The 19,261-nt window shown below is 36.3% G+C and overlaps 1 protein-coding gene across 1 annotated transcript in view; it reads right to left on the reverse strand.

Annotated features, from left to right (window-relative positions):
- Nucleotides 1-4,706: 4,706 nt before the first annotated feature.
- NUP155 (nucleoporin 155) overlaps nucleotides 4,707-19,261 on the reverse strand; it is a gene marked incomplete at its 5' end in the record, with an annotated part of 61,014 nt that continues 46,459 nt past the window's right edge. The window contains 8 exons of the mRNA XM_082651724.1: nucleotides 4,707-7,454; nucleotides 8,085-8,191; nucleotides 9,394-9,530; nucleotides 11,835-11,945; nucleotides 12,398-12,518; nucleotides 13,411-13,524; nucleotides 14,689-14,818; nucleotides 18,489-18,643. Coding sequence (XP_082507850.1) covers nucleotides 7,316-7,454; nucleotides 8,085-8,191; nucleotides 9,394-9,530; nucleotides 11,835-11,945; nucleotides 12,398-12,518; nucleotides 13,411-13,524; nucleotides 14,689-14,818; nucleotides 18,489-18,643 — 1,014 coding nt within the window. The 3' untranslated portion in view covers nucleotides 4,707-7,315. The remainder of the gene's footprint in view (nucleotides 7,455-8,084; nucleotides 8,192-9,393; nucleotides 9,531-11,834; nucleotides 11,946-12,397; nucleotides 12,519-13,410; nucleotides 13,525-14,688; nucleotides 14,819-18,488; nucleotides 18,644-19,261) is intronic.

Below are 19,261 nucleotides of genomic sequence, written 5' to 3' on the forward strand. Positions count from 1 at the left end.
TGTTGTCTGCTCCCAGTGGGTAAGGTTGGTTCAGTGGGTTGTGTAGGCTTCCTGGTGGAGGGGACTGGTGCCTGTGTTCTGATGGATGAGGCTGGATCTTGTCTTTCTGGTGGACAGCACCATGTCCCATGGTGTGTTTTGGGGTGTCAATGACCTTATTATGATTTTAGGCAGCCTCTCTGCTAATGGGTGGATTGTGTTCCTGTTTTGCTAGCTGTTTGGCATAGGGTGTCCAGCACTGTAGCTTGCTGGTCATTCAATGGAGCTGAGTTTAGCGTTGAGACGGAGATCTCTGGGAGAGCTTTCGCCGTTTGATATTACATGGGGCCGGGAGGTCTCTGGTGGACCAATGTCCTGAACTCGGCTCTCCCACCTCAGAGGCTCAGGCCTGACACCCAGCCAGAGCACCAAGACCCTGTCAGCCACACAGCTCAGAAGAAAAGGGAGAAAAAGAAAGAAAGAAAATAAAGTTATTAAAATTAAAAAAATTATTAAAAATAAAAAAGTAATTTAAAAAAAAGAGTGAAAGAAAGAAGAGAGCAACCACACCAAAAAACAAATCCACCAATGATAACAAGTGCTAAAAACTATACTAAAAAGAAAAATGGACAGTCAGAACCCTAGGACAAATGGCAAAAGCAAAGCTATACAGACAAAATCACAAAAAGAAGCATACACATACACACTCAACAGAAAGAGAAAAAGAAAAAAATACATATATATATATGTATATATATAAAGGAAGAGAGCAACCAAATCAATAAACAAATCTACTGATGATAATTAACTCTAAATAGTAAATTAAGAGATACATAAAACCAGAAACAAATTAGATGCAGAAAGCAAACCCCAAGTCTACAGTTGCTCCCAAAGTCCACCACCTCAATTTTGGGATGATTTGTTGTCTGTTCAGGTATTCCACAATTGCAGGATACATCAAGTTGATTGTGGAGATTTAATCTGCTGTTCCTGAGGCTGCTAGGAGAGATTTCCCTTTCTCTTCTTTGTTCGCACAGCTCCCGGGGTTCAGCTTTGGATTGGCCCCGCCTCTGCGTGTAGGTCGTCTGAGAGCATCTGTTCCTTTTGGGAGGTCTGAGGTCTTCTGCCAGTGTTCAGTAGGTGTTCTGTAGGAGCTGTTCCCCATGTAGATGTAGTTTTGATGTATTTGTGGGGAGGAAGGTGATCTCCATGTCTTATTCCTCCACCATCTTGAAGGCACCTCCAAAGCTCGTGTTTAAGTGCTTTCTTTACAATGACTAAATGATTCATAATAATTCATTCAAATGTTTGTTTTCATTTAATTGTAAAATGTAGTATATACACAGAAGAATATATAAAATACCTATGTAAGATTTATAAAATGTGGAGTAAATATCTATGACACATCACCAACCAGGTCAAGAAAGAACATTAACTTCCTAGAAGGCATGCACATCCCATACCCACGAAGTTCCCCTCTCTCCCCACAGCCATCTCTCTCCCTACGTTCTGGAAGTAACCATTAGACCAACTTTTATGATAACCTTGGTTTCTTTAAGGTTTTGCCATCTATGTATACATATCTAAACAATCCAGGGCAGTTTTTTTGTTATTGTCTGTTCTTGAACTTTGTGTAAATGGAATCATACTGCATATATTCTTTTTGCTACTTAACTCTCTCTTAACACCATATTGTTGCTTATACTGGTATGGTACTTCATTGCATGACTATATTACGATTTATTATTTATTCAATTGTTGTTGGAGATTTTGGTTGTTTCAGTTTCTGGCTATAATGAGTAAAGCTGTTATGAACATTCTCATACAAGTTCTTCTGTGGACCTAAGTTTTTATTTCTCTTGAGTAAATATTTGGAGCAATAACTAGGATTACAGGGTCACAGGAGTATATGGTTAACCTTAACAGAAACTGCCGGTTTTCCAAAGTGGCTATACTGTTTTGCATTCCTACTAATCATGTACAAGTTCCAGTTACTCTGCATCCTTGTCAATGGCCAATCTTTTAAAATTCTAGCCCTTTTTGTAGATGTGTAGTGGCATTTTATTATATTACATTTCCCTTGTAACAATGTTGAGCATGTTTTTGTGGGCTTATTTGCCATTCAGATATTTTCTTGGGTAAAGTATCCAAATCATTTTGCCCTCATTTATTGTTTTGGGGGTGGGAGTTGTCTATTGAGATCAAGTGTTTTATCAGATCTGTGGTTTGCAAATCTTTTATTCCAGTCTGTGGCCTGGCTTTTCATTTTCTTAATGTGTTTTTTTTGAAGAGCAGATGTTTTAAATTACAGTGAAGTTCAATTTATCAGTTTTTTTCTGATTTGGGTTTTTTTTTTGTCCTAAGAATTCTGCCTAAAGTCACAAGATTATTTTTATCCAGTTTTCTTCCAGAAGTTTCATAATTTTACCTTTTATATTTAGGTCTGTGATGCATATTAAGGTAATTTTTGTATGAGGTAAGGGTTGAGGATTTATTTCCATGTAGATATTCAATGGTTCCTGCACCATTTATTGAAAAGACTGTTCTTTCTCCTACTGAATTACCTTACCACCTTTGTTGAAAATCCACTGTCCATATATGTGCGCATCTACTTCTGTACTCTTACTTTGTTCCATTGATGTGTATATCCTTATACCAATGCTACATTATCACAATTACTGTAGTTTTATAACAAAATCTTGAAGTCAGAGTATATTCTCAAATTTTATCCTTTTTCAAAACTGTTTTGGCTATCCTAGGACCTCTGATTTCCATATAAATTTTAGAATCAGCCTGACAATTTCTACAAGAAAGTGTACTGGAAATCTGGTTGACAGTGCATCAAATCTCTATATCCATTTGATGAGAATTCATGGTTAATAAGTTTAGTTTTCCAATCCATGAGTATTGTATATTTCTCATTTAGGGTTTCTTTAATTTCTTCCAGCACTATCTTATAGTTTCCAGTGTATAGGTCTTATATATATTTGGTTAAAATTAATCTTATTTAATGGTTTTGCATGCTATTTTCAGTATTTAAGATTTTTTAATTACTTGCTGCTAGTATATTGAAATGCAATTGGTTTTCATACATTGACCTTATATCCTGTGATCTTGCTAAACTAGTTCTAGCAGTTTGTTCTACTTAGTATTTCTACTATTTTCTGTATATTCTATAGGATTTTTTACATAATTATGTTGTTTGTGAATAAGCACACCTTTAATTCTGCTTTTCCAATTCGTGTTTCCTTTGCCAAATTGCACTGATCAGGACCTCCAGTCCTATGTTGAATAGAAACATTCATATTTTGTTCTCAACTTTAAGGAAAAAGTGTTTAGTCTTCCACCATTAAGTGTAATGTTAGCTGTACATTTTTTCATAGATGTCTTTTATCAGGCTGAGGAAGTTCTTTTATTTCTAGTTTGCTGAGAATTTGATTATATTGTGCTTATGTGTGATTTTGTGTCTGTCCTACTCTGGGTTCATTGAGTTTCTTGGATCTATGCTTTTGTAGTTCTCATCAAAACACAAGGAATTTAGTGGTAAGTAAGGTAGGTGGACAGATACAGTGGACTGATGTGTGCCGAACATCCAGTTCTTTAGGAAAGCACTTTCCTGTTACGTATAGTTTGGAAATGATTCTGTACCCCAAAACTGAGTCCATAACTCAAGCTGGGTCAATCAGCACCCTTCCTGGGACTTGTCTGTTGAATATACCTCTGGGTTAGAGTAAATAGAATAAAGTAACTTGACATTGCCTGCACTCTCCCAGGGCTTATGGAGCAAACTGTAGAAAGACAAAATAAAGACGGAAAGAAAAGCAGAATTGACCTAGAGACAGCCGTGAAGATACTGAGGTTCTGGATCTAGTCATGTGGAAGTAGCTCTATATTTGGACTTCTTAGTTTTGAGGGCCAATAAATTCTTTGTTTGCTTAAACTAACTTGAGATTCTTTTTTTTTTTTATTTTTGTCAACTTCGGTGGAGTCCTTGTACGTCACACCAGGAATCTGAAATTTCTTCTGAAGGAGAAGGTGGGGGTATAATATATTTAGGTTTACATTTTTAAAAGAAAGCTGACTTTAGTGCAGGGAAAAAATGAAGACAGGGTCCAATTAGAGGCGGGAAAGCCACTTAGACACTATTGTAAGCATCCAAGTGAAACAGGGTACCTGACTAAACTCTAAAAAACTAAAATAGTGAGGTAACTGGACAGATATTTCTTTATCAAGTAAATAGACTTGCTTAGAAATTGGTGACTAACTGGATTTGGAGGGAGGGGAAGGAATTTAAAGATGAGACCTGTATTTCTGATTTGAGTAATTAGATGATAAAGACAGGTAGAAAACAGAGGAGCAACAGGAGGAGGCAAAGGGCAGAGAGATAGAGGAATGAGTGCAGATTTGGTCACATTTTCAATGAGGACCTTTGGCAGTCATTCAAGTGGAAATGTTGATTACGCAAGTAGCCACTCAGGTGTGGGCTGCAGATACGACAGTCCTAGTTCCCACATGGCAAACTGATTAAACTTAAAAAGAGTTATTCTTCCTGCTAATAGGAGCTGCCAAAATACAAGCATAGCTAAGTTCTAAAACAAATGTTTAATTTCAAACATGCCATAATGCAGTAGAAATGTTTATTTGAAATGAAAAAGAGTAAAAACAATAGTATTTTAACTAATATGTGAAGCAGAACAACAAAACTGAATAAAAATAGATTACATTAGTTCTTACAAATTTTGGATTTAAAAAAGTCTTATCATTTAGCTTCAATCTCCTTATGAGGAAACTTTCCTTATGAGGAAAATAAAACTTCAAAGAGTTTAAATGATTTACTAGAAGACTCAAAAATATTCTGCAAAATTTTTTTATTATTAAGAGAATTTAAATGAAAAAACTGATAGAAAATGAAAGGAAAGCATGTGCCTTTCAAGACCTTCAGATTCAATGTTCTATTTCTTTATTTTCCTGATACAACTGTATCACTATCATAATTTCCCCCTCATGAATAAGAGGAAAAAAGATGGAGGTGGGAAGTATCCTGAGGAAGAGAATGAGTAATATGTGAGTCCTGAGATGAAATCAACTATAAAACATATAAGTGGAGGAAATTTATGTGGTTAGCAGAGAGGTTTTCAATGAACAAGTCACTAGTAAGTCCAGGTATATTATACTAAAGAAATGCTGAACATACATTTCATGAATTTCAGGATCAATATCCCATACCTTGTACAGTTAACTCAAAATAGATTTTTCTCTTTCCTAAACATTTTGCCATACTAAAATGATCTGTCTAAAATATAAATATATGTCAAAACCAAGACTTTCAGTGACTCCTCACTGTCTACAATGAATGCACTGTTTCATACGTTCCACTTATTATTCATTGCCTATATATGTTTAATAGTCACTATAAATACTGTGTTGAATGAACACCAAATACAAAGTGTATAAATGAAGTGGATGAATGTGCTAGAACAATGCTACTCCAAGTCTGATCCACTTACCAGTTTCATCATCACATTGAAGGTGAAACATCTGTTTTAACAGGCTATAGAAGTTATTCTTATGAATGTTAAAGTTTTAGAAACACTCTTCTAGACAACTAAAAAGAAGGAGGGGATCTTAATTTCTCTTAGAAATCTTACCACCCTCCAAAGGATACTGAAAACATCTGCTGTGTCGTTAGAATTCTTAAACCCTCTCAAAAGATTTTATGTAAATGAAAGAAACAGGGTTCAGATTTCTGATTCTTAAGGACCATTTAGCCACATTAGCCCTAATGAAAGATGTAGCTTCATTATTTTCAGTTCAGTATACTTAGCATATATATTAATGTGCTTATATGTAAATGTGCTTAAAACAAAAACATGTAGCAGAACTGGAGTTGTGGCTAAGTACAGTATTTAAGCAAGACTTTCATTTTAAGTAGACATGACAGAATTTTAAATTTACAGACTTAACAATGTGTAGCATTCATTCATTTTACATATTCAAAAAATCTAAACTCAGGGAACTGAAAAGCTGAAAAACGAGAGGTAGTGGTACGTAATGAGTGGTATTTTGACATTCTATTAAATATTATAAATTAGAAGATTATAGGAGAAAGGGAGTTAAATTCTAAGAGAATACGGAAAGGGCAACCCACGGTCTTGGGGAAAAAAATAAAAGTGGAAGGAAAAATATTTTCAAAATGTATTTTGAAAATTGTTAGACATACATTAGTGACAATAGGTAGAAGGTAATTACTCATGGTAGCATAAAAGGTAAGAGGAAAGGAGTCCATGTTCTTGTTTTTTTTGTTAGACCTGGTCATTCCCACTTTTTTCTCCCTCCCTGTTGCCATGATTTGGGGGCACTTGGTTTTGTCATCCTAATTTTGAAGATTAAAAATTATTTTTAAACTATTTTTATATTACTATTTTGCTTCATATATGGTGTGTCTTGGGTGAAACGTGTGTTGTGGTTATTGATGGGGGAGGGAGGAGGAGGAATCAGATAGGGAGCTCAATCCATAAACTAGTTGTATCCTCTAATGCAATGGTTCTCAAACATGACATGTACCAGAATGTCCTGAAGGGCTTATTAAAACAGAGTGCTGGGACTCATCCCAAAGTTTTGGGTTCAGCAGGTTTGGGACTGGGCTGGAGAATCTGAATTTCTAACAAATTCCCAGATGATGCTGATGTGAGAGTTTGGTGTGTACATTTTGAGAACCACTGCTTTAAAGGAATCAGTAGTCCCAGGCCAAAGAAGAGCTAGGTGAACACTGAGGGAAAACAGTATCTCCCTGCATAGGTTTTTAAGACATAGAACATTAGTTACAAGTTTATCACTTGCTCAAAAAACAACCAGGTGTGTATTACAAGGACTGTAACTGACCAAATCAGTAGTTGGAAGAACTTTCTTTCCAAGGTTAAACCCAAAACCTAAATAACTTTTAGAAAGAGACAGTGTTTGTCTGTCTATTTAGGAACTGTTGTAGAATCTAGTATTATGGGACTGGACCTGCTCAGTTAGCCTATTTAAGTTTTGACACTTGAACTAACTTGAAAATGAATACTATAAATTCAAAATAAGAGTTTTTAATTTTTTTATCTTTGTGTTAAAATCATAATCTTATTTCATTTAACCTGATTATTAAAAAACAAAACAGTATTATGTAGTAAGAAAGAATTCACCTGCAAATGTACTGTCTGCTGATACCAGCCACTTATTAAAAATGTTTCTACTAAAATTATTCTTAAATTCTTAGACTTATAGCACCTGAAATCTGGACCCAGCTGAGCTTTTATTTTACAGATCAAAACGCATGGATGAAAATACATTACAATAATTAATGAAGCCGTTCTAGTTTAGCCTGAAGAGATTTAAAATTCCCAGTGATGGTCTGTACTGTTACTGAGGAGCTCATAGACTGGAGCTCAACCAGATAACCACAAACGGCATCCAGGCAGAGATTTGTGAATCTTCTCCTGTAATGAAAAAGACACATGATCAACCATCTACATATTTAGAAGCATTTCCTCCTGTAGGACTTCCCTTCAACTTCTGCTAACCTTACTTATTATAGTCCCACATGAGAGCAAGGATCATGTAATTAAGTAAGCAAATAAATGAAAATAGAGAAGGAAACTCAGGGGGTAGGTGGATTGCCACATCACCACCATTTCCCTTTTGAAGATTATTATAATGAGAAGGAGGCAGTAAGGGATGACTCCTTAAATTAATATTATTTATATTCATTTGGCCTTTTCAAACAAATATATCTTGAAATGGCCACTAATATCACAAATACATAATTGAACTTCCTAGGCCACTAATTCAAAGTGCAAGGTGTTTAGGAGTAATTCATTAATTTTATCCTGTCACCTTTAGAAAGACTTCAGGACAAGGGTTGAAAATGGAAAAAACTCTAACCTTTCATAAATATTGACTGATATCATTCAAATAGTTATTGCAAACATGCACAAGAGCTTAAATCTCGCATACTTCTTTTAGTTTCCATATCGTGCCCCACTGGCTCCAAATTTATTACCCAGGTATTTATTAGGTGCATTTAAAAGCCTTTGGTATATAATAAAGTATATCTAATTCATACTTACCTCTCACAATTTAAAACTTGGCTAGGATTTTCAACATATCTTGTCAATAGTACATGTATACAATCCAAAAGGTGCAGTGGCTTCTTCATTCTGTTCCAGAATGGATCCTATAAAGAAAAATACATCATGAGTTGTAAGGCAAATTGTGTCAACTGATTTTTTAATCATTTATGTTAGTTAAAATAGTCATCAATGTCCGAAGCAAAATTTACTGATATTAAAATAAGCATTTAATATTATGTGGTTACTAAATTATATATCTGATTATGGTTAATAATGAATAGCACTGAAAACTTCATTGTGATGTTATTTAGGAAGAATATTTGATGTATCGATCCACTGTGTAGAGCATACAAATTTCCTGCTTAGGAACCTGAAGTAAGAGAAGAAAATCCATCTCTTCCTATTGGCTGTGACACCATTTTTACTTTGAACTTATGCAGACTTAATCCGATAGTGTGAATAAGAGACTAAATCAGGAGTCAGAGAATCTTAATTCTAGTTCTGGCTTCATCATTACTAGCCATGTGACTTGAGCAGGTTATTTAACCTCTTTGCCCTTGTCAGATGTAGTAGAAGATGGGGATACTACTACTTGCTCATTTCCATCATGGGCTCATTATGAGTTTTAATGAGATATACAAGTGCCTTGTAAAGCACTGTATGAATGTTTTGACGATGGTACTATAATCATGACTAGTATTAAACGCAATCCAGTTCAACAGGTTTTGTTTGGTTTTTGACCTTAGGATAAAAATTACAAAATATACAGTCCAATAAGGTTAAATATGGTGAGAAAGATCATTTTTTAAAAATTGAGGCATAATTGACATATAACATTATATTGGTTTCAGGTGTACAATACAGTGATTCACCGTTTGCATTCACTGCAAAATGATCACCATAGTAAGTCTAGTTACCACCCGTCACCATACATAGTTAAATTTTCTTTTCTTGTGGAAAGATCTTTAAGCACTGATATTTTAGATGAGGTTACAGTGAATAAACAGACTGATATTTTGTTTCTTTGAAGTAAATGATAATTCTTCATGTATTTAGCCTCTTCCACTAAAAGTAAAGCATATATGTTTATTAATATTAAAAATATTTGATTTTTATCACGATATACAGCAAAGTAACTCTCATTACTGGTTTTAAAAAAGTCTGAAGCATAATTTGCTTAACCAATGAAGCAAATTTCTGATACAACTGTATTAGATGAGATACTTACAAACACACAAGCAAAATACTCCATTAGAAAGTTAATTGATTTAACTAAATAAATTATTTTATTTAATATTTTCCTTACCCGTGACTTGAACAAGTGATCATATACTTCCAGTAGTCTAGGTAATGGCACTCCAATTTCATGCATTGTCTGTATCACAAAACCCACATCCCAGTTCAAAGTACAAACTTGCTGCTCTAAGAACTGCACAATAAAATCTGGGGAGAGAAAAGGACCAGAAGTTGGGATTGTTAACTCTTTTTTTTGCGCCCAGCGTTACTGAGATATAATTGACATGTAACTCTGTCTAAGTTTAAGGTATAAATGTGATAATTTGATACACATACATATTGCAAAATGTTTTCCACAATAAGGTTAGTTAACATGTCCTTCACCTCATATAATTACCATTTTTTTGCTGTTGTAGAATTGTTAACTCTTGATACTAAAAAGTAGGCCTTACTCATAACTGAACAGTTTCTACAGGAAAATCTTTTAAAAAACAATTTAAAAATTTCTTTTAATAAAAAATAAGGCATATACCGAAATATAGGCAAACCTATAGAGATAGAAAGTAGAACAGTGGTTGCTTAGGGCTGAAGGTGGATATAATTTCTTTTTTGGGGTGATGAAAATGGTCTAAATTTAATTGTGATGATGGTTGCACAACTCTGTAAATATGCTAAAAGCATTCAATTACACACTTTAAAGCTATTAGAGAAAAAACTTATTATAGTGAATTTGGAAAACAGCAAAAGAACAAGAAGAAAATAGAGAGCATTCACAATTCCACTATTGGAGAGGACCCACTGATAATATTTAATATCTTGAAATACTGTACCTTTAATTTAACAGCTTTTCAGAAAAGAAGCACTACTGCATCTAGATTTTAGAAATATTAAATGTAATATTCATAAGATTCATAAGTTATTTATTTTGATGATTGTAACTGTGGTCCCAGTCTCACTTTTTACTACCTGTTACATCATAAATAAGATTTTTTTGTTTTAAATTGATTGATTGATTGATTGTCGCGTTGGGTCTTCGTTGCTGCGCGTGGGCTTTCTCTAGTTGCGTCCAGCGGGGGCTACTACTCTTCGTTGTGGTGCGCAGGCTTCTCATAGCAGTGGCTTCTCTTGTTGTGGCTCGTGGGCTCTAGTGCGCAGGCTCAGTAGTTGTGGCACACGGGCTTAGTTGCTCCGCGGCATGTGGCATCTTCCTGGACCAGGGATCGAACCCATGTCCCGTGCATTGGCAGGCGGATTCTTAACCACTGTGCCACCAGGGAAGTCCCATAAATAAGATCTTAACAGTAACAATCAAATTCTTATTTATGGTACCTAAAATCTGAGACTGACCAATGTGAGTAACCATGGGCAAGAGGAGTCACTGAAAATAGTGCCACTGAACCTGCATCTCCCCTACAAGTTACCATACAGAGATTCTGGAAAGGTAATAAAAATTCTAAAGACTCAATTTGTTCTAGTTTGAAGCCCCCTGGAACCTGTTTGCCATTGAGAGAGTGACAGAAAAAGGAAGGCCTCTTCTACCCTAAATTTTATTGGGTTCAACAATTAAAAATCTTAAGTCAAAGCAGAAATACCCTCAAAAGGGATTGTGTACAATGTGGCCTTTTTGCTATTAAAATTGTCAGGTTTCACATACTCATAAGACATATATATATACAGTTGCTCTTTATTTTCTCTTTATTTTCCTGATCAATGAAATGGCATGGAAGTTTTTTGTTGTTTTGGCATGGCAGTTTTTAATACTTACAAGAAATAAGGGTATGATTATAACAGTTTTATTTCTTACCATGTCCAGGGAATAAACCCTAAATCAGAGAAGGTCTATAAACAAGTCTGGATCTTCCTATTTTAAAAACAATTTGATGTTATGTTATAAGCCTTTTCATGTTTCTCAACATTTTTCAAAAACACAAAGTGCTTATTTAACATTCTACTGTATGAATATATTTATGTTGAGTCTATTGGTTTACAACCGAAGAAGACATTATAGGTTGGCAAATGGCTTATAACAGAGTCTCCTACATAACAAATAGTCAGTATATCTGGTTAAGAAAGGAGTTCACAAAAATTACATTTTTAACACAACTACCTGCTATTTTAAAGAAAAATATGCCCTCAGTATAACAGGGGGCAGTTGAATCAATCACAGATCATCCATGCACAAAAACATCAGCTATTTTCCCCTTCTCTTCAAGCGTGTATAGGGTTACCAGTAACATAACCACTACGGTCTGTTGGTCAGACTATGGCAAGATAGATATATCAACTTGGAAGGTCAAGCAAAGAGAGTTTCATACCCAACTATTCATCAACAAATACTGCTATTCTTTGGAGGTGTTTCTTTCTGGAGAGGTAGAATGAAACTGCAGAGCTAATAAATAGCAACAACAAAATGATTTTGCCCTACAAACCATTATTTTTCCATGTCAATGAAGAAAACCATCAAAACAAAAAGATAAAAGCCCCACAACCGTAGCTAAGGTTATGGCTTACCTAGAGGAAAGAAACGAGGTGTGCCGGCATACATCTTGCCAAGGAGCACAATCTTGAGACTAAGAGCATGCATCCTGTCTGGGGAGCTCAATGTCACGCTTTCATTCAGTTCTGTAGGAAAGAGACATGTCATTAGAAACCCAAACTATTTTTATTGTGAAAATTTTAAATTGACTATTTTATTCTGTTTCAAGGTACAAAATACTAGAACTTCTATGTACGTTAATATAATGAGCAGATTCTGTGTTTCTGTTACTGTCTGATATACTTTCCACTTACCAGGTCACTAGTTATGAGAATCCGAGCTAAGTGTCTCAGAATCCCTTATTAAGCAGTATAAACCACAAAAATGACACATCTTTTCTGAGGGTCCTCTCAAATATTTACTGGGATCATTCTCTACAGGATCGCTCTCTACCATATCAAGTACCCTCTACTTCCCTCTGTTTAGGTATATACAATTCGCATGAGCCCTAAATATATGACCGTTAACAGCTTGCATTCACTCTTCTACTAAGTCACTAAATAACGTACAGCTAATACACCTATAAATGAACACTTACCTTTCTCTATGATATCTTGCCAAAGTGTCTGCACCAGTATAGGGTCTGAATAACCAGCACAATGAATTATTGCAAGTTTACATTCTGCCAGTTTAAATGGGTCAGCAAATTCCCCATAAAGCTGTAGGAGAAAATGCCAACATCCAACCAGAGATTAGTATTCAGAAATTAACAGTGAAGAACTCCCTCAAAGTAAAAAGTAACCAAAGATTTTATCTAAAGTTCCAAAAATATGATACAAAGATGTGATGACATGTAGGTGGTCGTAATGCCAGATTAAGAATGGTAAATGCAGGCTTCCCTGGTGGCACAGTGGTTGAGAGTCCGCCTGCCGACGCAGGGCATGCGGGTTTGTGCCCCGGTCCGGGAAGATCCCACATGCTACGGAGCGGCTGGGCCCGTGAGCCATGGACGCTGAGCCTGCGCTCCGCAACGGGAGAGGCCACAACAGTGAGAGGCCCGTGTACCGTGTACCGCAAAAAAAAAAAAAAAAAAAAAAAGGTAAATGCATGGAAAACACATTTAAACAGATTTAAATATGTGTGCCTTTTTTTTCTTGGCTGAGAGCAAGATACTGCAATGACATTTCTTTTAGAATTAGTGTTGTCTAAACTAAGGTTTGAAAAATCACGGAAATACTGACAAATCTAACGGTGCTTCAGGGTACTTAGAGAAATGTCCATGAATAATTGAAAAAGAAACTGTTCAGAAGGGTACAGAGTGGGAGAGGCTTGGAGAGTTAAGCAAAGATAAATTACTTTTTCAAGATAAGAAACAAGGCCATAAAATAGGTGGCAGGAGTTTTAACAAAGCCCCATGTGAGGCTGATAGATTCTTGATAGAAATTGGCCTGGAAAGAGAAACAGCTTTTTCTAAGAGTGAGATACCACAGTGGTGATGTGTCAGCTCAGTGATATGCTTCCAAAGATGGCTTATCTTAAACACAAAATAAAATGCAAAAGAAACAAGATAATAGGTGACTACTAAAGGAATTTCACTTGCTTTTTTATTACCTTAGTTATGTCCATTAGCTCAGAGTCCAGCTGAGAAATTGCATCCTGTACAGAAGAATGATGGGAATATTGCCTTTGTAGTGTCTCTTGTATCTGAAGTTGGATCCTAGCAACCTAGTTTGGGTAGAAAAAAAATCAAATCTTAAGTTCTTCATGATAAATCACCAGGTACTTGAAGGAATGACTCCTAGTATCTGACTTTAAGTTTGTTAAAATAAAAATAATATATAAATAACAGCATAGTGACTACCGTTAATCATACTGTGTTGCATATTTTGAAAGTTGCTAAAAGAGTAGGTCTTAAAGAGTCCTCATCACAAGAAAATAAATTTTTTTGTAATCATTTATGGTGACAGATGCTAACTAGACTTACTGTGGTGATCATTTTGCAATATATAGAAAAATTTAATCATTATGTTGTATACCTTAGCAACTATTATGTCAATTCTACCCAAATTAAAAAAAATGTATAAAGATTTTATCATAACAGACTAGCAACCCTTCATTACAATAGAAGATTACACAGGGACTGTGCTGTGACAGAGAGCCTTTGCTACTCACCAACACCTGTTTTGCCCATGATTATAGCCAGACAAAATGGCCAGCCTCTACTTCCCGGCCTCCTCTGCTAGGAGTATGGCTGTAAGACTATGTTCTCTTCAAAGGAATGTCAACAGAAGTACAGTATGCCACTTCAGGGTTGAGGTTTTTTAAGAGTGAATGTGCTTCTTACATGCTCTTTTCCCCCTTCCTCCCTTTGATCAAAGAAAAAGGTAAGGCCATTGGAATGGTAGAGCCAGAAAACAGAACTTGGGAACTGACGTCACCAAGTGTAAGAAAGCAACATGCCAATCAGGAACATCAACTCTGGATTTTGTGAATGAGAAATAAGCTTTTGTATGTGGACCATTATACATTTTTGTGTCTCTTAGTAAAGGCAGTTTAGCCCACTCTACACATCTACTTATTAGCCTCCAGAATAAACGGTGAATGTGACATAATCTGCTTGGTGTTAGAATAGTTAGAATAAATCTTTAGATCTTTAGATGCCATAGAGAAAACTTTTAGATTACAGCAATGTCCTAGGACCCAAATGCTGTATCATTAAAATCTTTTAAAAGATTTATATATAAATATGAAAAGAAAAAAAGAAGGCATAAGAGATTAAAATTAATACTGACTGCTACAGACCTATTATCTACTAGGGGAAGAGAGGAAGTGGACTAACACGTGGCTACTAATCAATGTGGATAAGACTTAAGTGTCGTTAGCACTTACTTCCATTTTTTCTTCTAATTCATGAAGGAATTCACCATCTGCAGCTATTGATGAAATGGCAGTGGAACTTTTGGCACTAAGAATGGCACGAGCAATGTACTCTAGTCGCTGCTGAAGTGAAATTTCTGTGCTGGGGGGAAAATCCTTATTTTTATTCATGTGAATTCTTAAGGATCCAATATACATATATATCAGCTATGATGTACTATTTATGCCAAATTAACATAAAAGGCCATTTGAAACTTGAAAAATTAGAGGATTTCTAATAAAAGAGATCCACAACTTAAGTCAACACATAAATACTTATGTTTACATCCAAAAAGTAACTTCCTATTTTAAAACTTCAGTATATTAAAACTTGGATTATTCTAAAATTAAATTAAACTTTTTATTATTCCTCATATTCTTCACTTCTCTACCTTAATATGGCAAATACTACATTTCATTTTCCACACAGCAACTAGAGTGACCTCTTAAAAACAAAGATCAGATCACGTCACATGCTTTCTTAAGACCCTCCAATCTCCTTTACCTACTCCTCCAACCTCATCTCATTCCTCCCTTGTTCACCATTTCCAACCCTACTGGCTTTCTTTTTTGTACCCTAAACATGATAAACTTAAATCTGATGCAGTGCCTCTTCAGAGACCATCGCTTCTGTGCTTAAACCACTTCCTCCATTTCTTTAATAGCTGCCTCTTCCTGTCATTTGAGAATCAATTTTAATGACAATTTGTCTGAGGCCTTCTCTGACCAATCTTAACTAAAGCAGCTCCCCATTCCCCAAGGCACTTTCTACTGTAAAATCCTGTTTTTACTGTATTTATAGAATCTGAACTTGTCTGTTTATGGTCTTTGCCCACTAGAATGAGAGCTCCTTAGGAGCAGGGATGGTGTCGATCTTGTTCACTACTCCCTTCCTCAATGCCTTGAATTATCACTGGTACTCAAAATCTATTTGCTGGCTGATTGACTGACAGGTGTCAGAATGCCCTAAGCATGTATCCACGTCCATGATTACCATCTTCAGTCCTTTCTAATCCTCTAAGTCCATCAGACCTGGGTCTTTGACATTATAAAGCAACTTGGCATTAAAAACAAACATACTAACTCATTTAGTTGTTGGCAACCCCTCAGATCAACGAGTATTAAATGAAACTTTTGATATCCCCATTAATGCCAATCTGAATCAGGAAAAAACTGGCTTTCTTTTACTTTCAGAGAAGGTCTTACTTAAAAAACTGTCCTTCTACATAGCTATGGCTCCTATAAGTTTTCCCCTTCCAAAAAGAAACCAAAAGAAAGAAAATATTAACTCCTTCCTCCTATCTTGCAAAGTACGTGTGTGGATGACAGGTAATTAGCACTGACCATCTCTTAGGATCAAATATAAAGGACTCTGTACCTTTAGGAACTTTGCTTCTAAGAGGCTTTCCTTTACCTCCCCTCTCATCTCTTAAAAAAAAACCCACTTGAAACAAACATTTTCAACATGGGTAATATTTCCAAATTATTGAAAGTACAACACTCGGGCCTTCCCTGGTGGCGCAGTGGTTCAGAGTCCGCCTGCCGATGCAGGGGACACGGGTTCGTGCCCCGGTCCGGGAAGATTCCACATGCCGTGGAGCGGCTGGGCCCGTGAGCCATGGCCGCTGAGCCTGCGCGTCTGGAGCCTGTGCTCCGCAACGGGAGAGGCCACAACAGCGAGAGGCCCGCGTACCGCAAAAAAAAAAAAGTAGAACACTATAGCCAACAACTTACTTGGTGCAGCCTACATATGTACAAAGAGTGTCATGAGGGCTTCCCTGGTGGCGCAGTGGTTAAGAATCCACCTGCCAATGCAGGGGACACGGATTCGAGCCCTGGTCCAGGAAGATCCCTCATGCCGCGGAGCAACTAAGCCCGTGCACCACAACTACTGAGCCTGTGCTCTAGAACCCATGAGCCACTACTGAAACCTGTGTGCCTAGAGCCCGTGCTCCACAACAAGAGAAGCCACTGAAATGAGAAGCCCAGGCACCGCAACGAAGAGTATCCTCCTGTTTGCCGCAACTAGAGAAAGCCCACGCACAGCAACAAAGACCCAACGCAGCCAAAAATAAATAAATAAATAATAAATTAAAAAAAAAAGTGTAGTGAGAAAGAGAGTAACATAATAGTCGGAAAAAGATTTTATTGTGGAAAGAGACGGTAAGCTGAGAGCTGGTAAGACGTATAGGGTCTCTCACATGAGGAGGAAATTAGGTTATGTGTTTGTGTGTGAAGTAGAAATGGACAATGGGCACTGTTCTTAAAAGTTAGAGGATTTCTGAATATTTTATAACAAGAATATAGTAACTGTTATAACAAGGTCAGTAAATATTAATGAAAGGGCAATTAAGAGCCACTCTAGGGGGCTTCTGTGGTGGCGCAGTGGTTAAGAATCCACCTGCCAATGCAGGGGAAATGGGTTCGAGCCCTGGTCCAGGAAGATCCCACATGCTGTGGAGCAACTAAGCCTGAGCACCACAACTACTGAGCCTGCACTCTTGAGCCCGCAAGCCACAACTACTGAGCCTGTGTGCCACAACTACTGAAGCCCACGCGCCTAGAGCCCGTGCTCCACAACAAGAGAAGCCACTGCAATGAGAAGCCCACACACCAAAACAAAGAGTAGCCCCCGCTCGCCGCAACTAGAGAAAGCCTGTGTGCAGCAACAAAGACCCAACATAGCCAAAAATAAAAAAAGAAACAAAAAAAAAAAAAAAGAAAAAACCAAATGACTATTAAGACCAAAGATAGCAAGAAGACCAAAAATGCCTTGGGCCCACACATGCAATAATTACAACTGCATGAGCACACACACAAACAGATACACAAACTCTCACACTTGCTATTAGCCATATCTGGGTGATTTAAGTAACCATTCTGATTAACTTGGTTTAATAACAACCTTGTCTCAAACACCTCCTTGTCCTAACTTAACCAATCTCCAGATTTTGGAAATAGCACTGCACTATTGTGGCAAAGAAAATTCCAAATGAAAAGAGGGTCAAATTAATGATCTGTCCAAAATTTTAAGTTGTCTTTTGATACGACAATCTAATTAGAAATTTCAATGCACTCTTTAACAGGATTCTTAACAATCCTCAATATATATGCTCCAAGACCTATTCAGTAATTTAAAGAGAGTAGAGGAAATTAGCCTGGAATTTGTTAAACGTTTAAAATTATAAAGACTTTGAGAATTATTTATTGTCCTTTAGTTAAAAATAGTAATTAAGGGACTTCCCTGGTGACGCAGTGGTTAAGACTCCACGGTCCCAAGGCAGAGGGCCTGGGTTCAATCCCTGGTCAGGGAACTAGATCTCACACGCATGCCAGAACTAAAAGTTCTCATGCCACAACTAAGGAGCCAGTGAGCCGCAACTAAGGAGCCCACATGCCGCAACTAAGCAGCCTGCCTGCCTCAACTAAGACCCAGCGCAACCAAATAAAAATAAATAAATATTAAAAAAGAAAAAGAATAGTAATTAATTGCTGTTAATAGGAAAGAATCTAAAGACATACTTTAAAGAAAAGGATTTACAAGACAGTTTGAATAGAGAGTTTATTTAGTAGGAGGTATTTGGTACCTGCTACACATTATTAAAAACAAACAAAGAGAGAAAACTATAAACTTTAGATAAATCCAAGTAAAAGCATAAAAATTTTATATATGTATAACCTGAATAAGGTTTTATTTAATATCTGAAATCTGGATGTAACTAGATATAGCCCAGTTATCAATTATTTGTCACAGTGAGAATATTAGGCCATACCTATGCATGTCAGCCAATTTGGATAGGACACGAGCAGCATTGCTAAAACTTCTGTTCTTCTCATAATACCTCCAGAGTAAATCCATGTAACGAACTTTGTTTTGATCAACTTTGGCCATTCGGACTAGATGTGGCTCCAGAAATGGAGAAGCAATCTGGAAATTGTAAAGTTAATCAGAAACATTTTCTGACTACCCACTTGCTCTTCAGATAGCAAATATATCATTTTATAGGTGTGCCTTGTTTTATGAATACATAAGCAATATTATAATCCAGTAACAGATAAGAGAGGGCAATTTTTCTCATTATAAATGATTGTTTTACCACATTTAATCAAATAATTGCTATGATAGTTGCATTAGGTTGATAAGAACAATTTATTATAATCCAATTACAAATCTTTTAATAAACTTTGAGAACACAGCTATTGATTCCTAGATTCTGAGCTCAAAAGCATCTTTGCAATTATCAAATGCCATATATTCACTTTACAGAATGAGGAACACTATGACTTAGGGTAGTGAAAGGACATTTATTTGTGAAGTGGCTTAATGGCAGAGCTAAGACAAAGTTCAGGTCTCCTAACTCATAATCCATTGATTTTCACCCCACAATGTAAACAATCCCAATCAGCTTCTAAATAACAAGAAAACTAGACCAACAGACTACCTTGCTCACTAGGAAAAGGTATTACATTACTTGGCTTTTCACTAACACCTAACGGTTGGTACAGGGTGAAAAACTGAATTCCCTTATGACTATATGTGCTTAAC

This window comes from Grampus griseus (assembly GCF_964374135.1).
Source record: "Grampus griseus genome assembly, chromosome: 3".
NCBI lineage: Eukaryota > Metazoa > Chordata > Mammalia > Artiodactyla > Delphinidae > Grampus > Grampus griseus.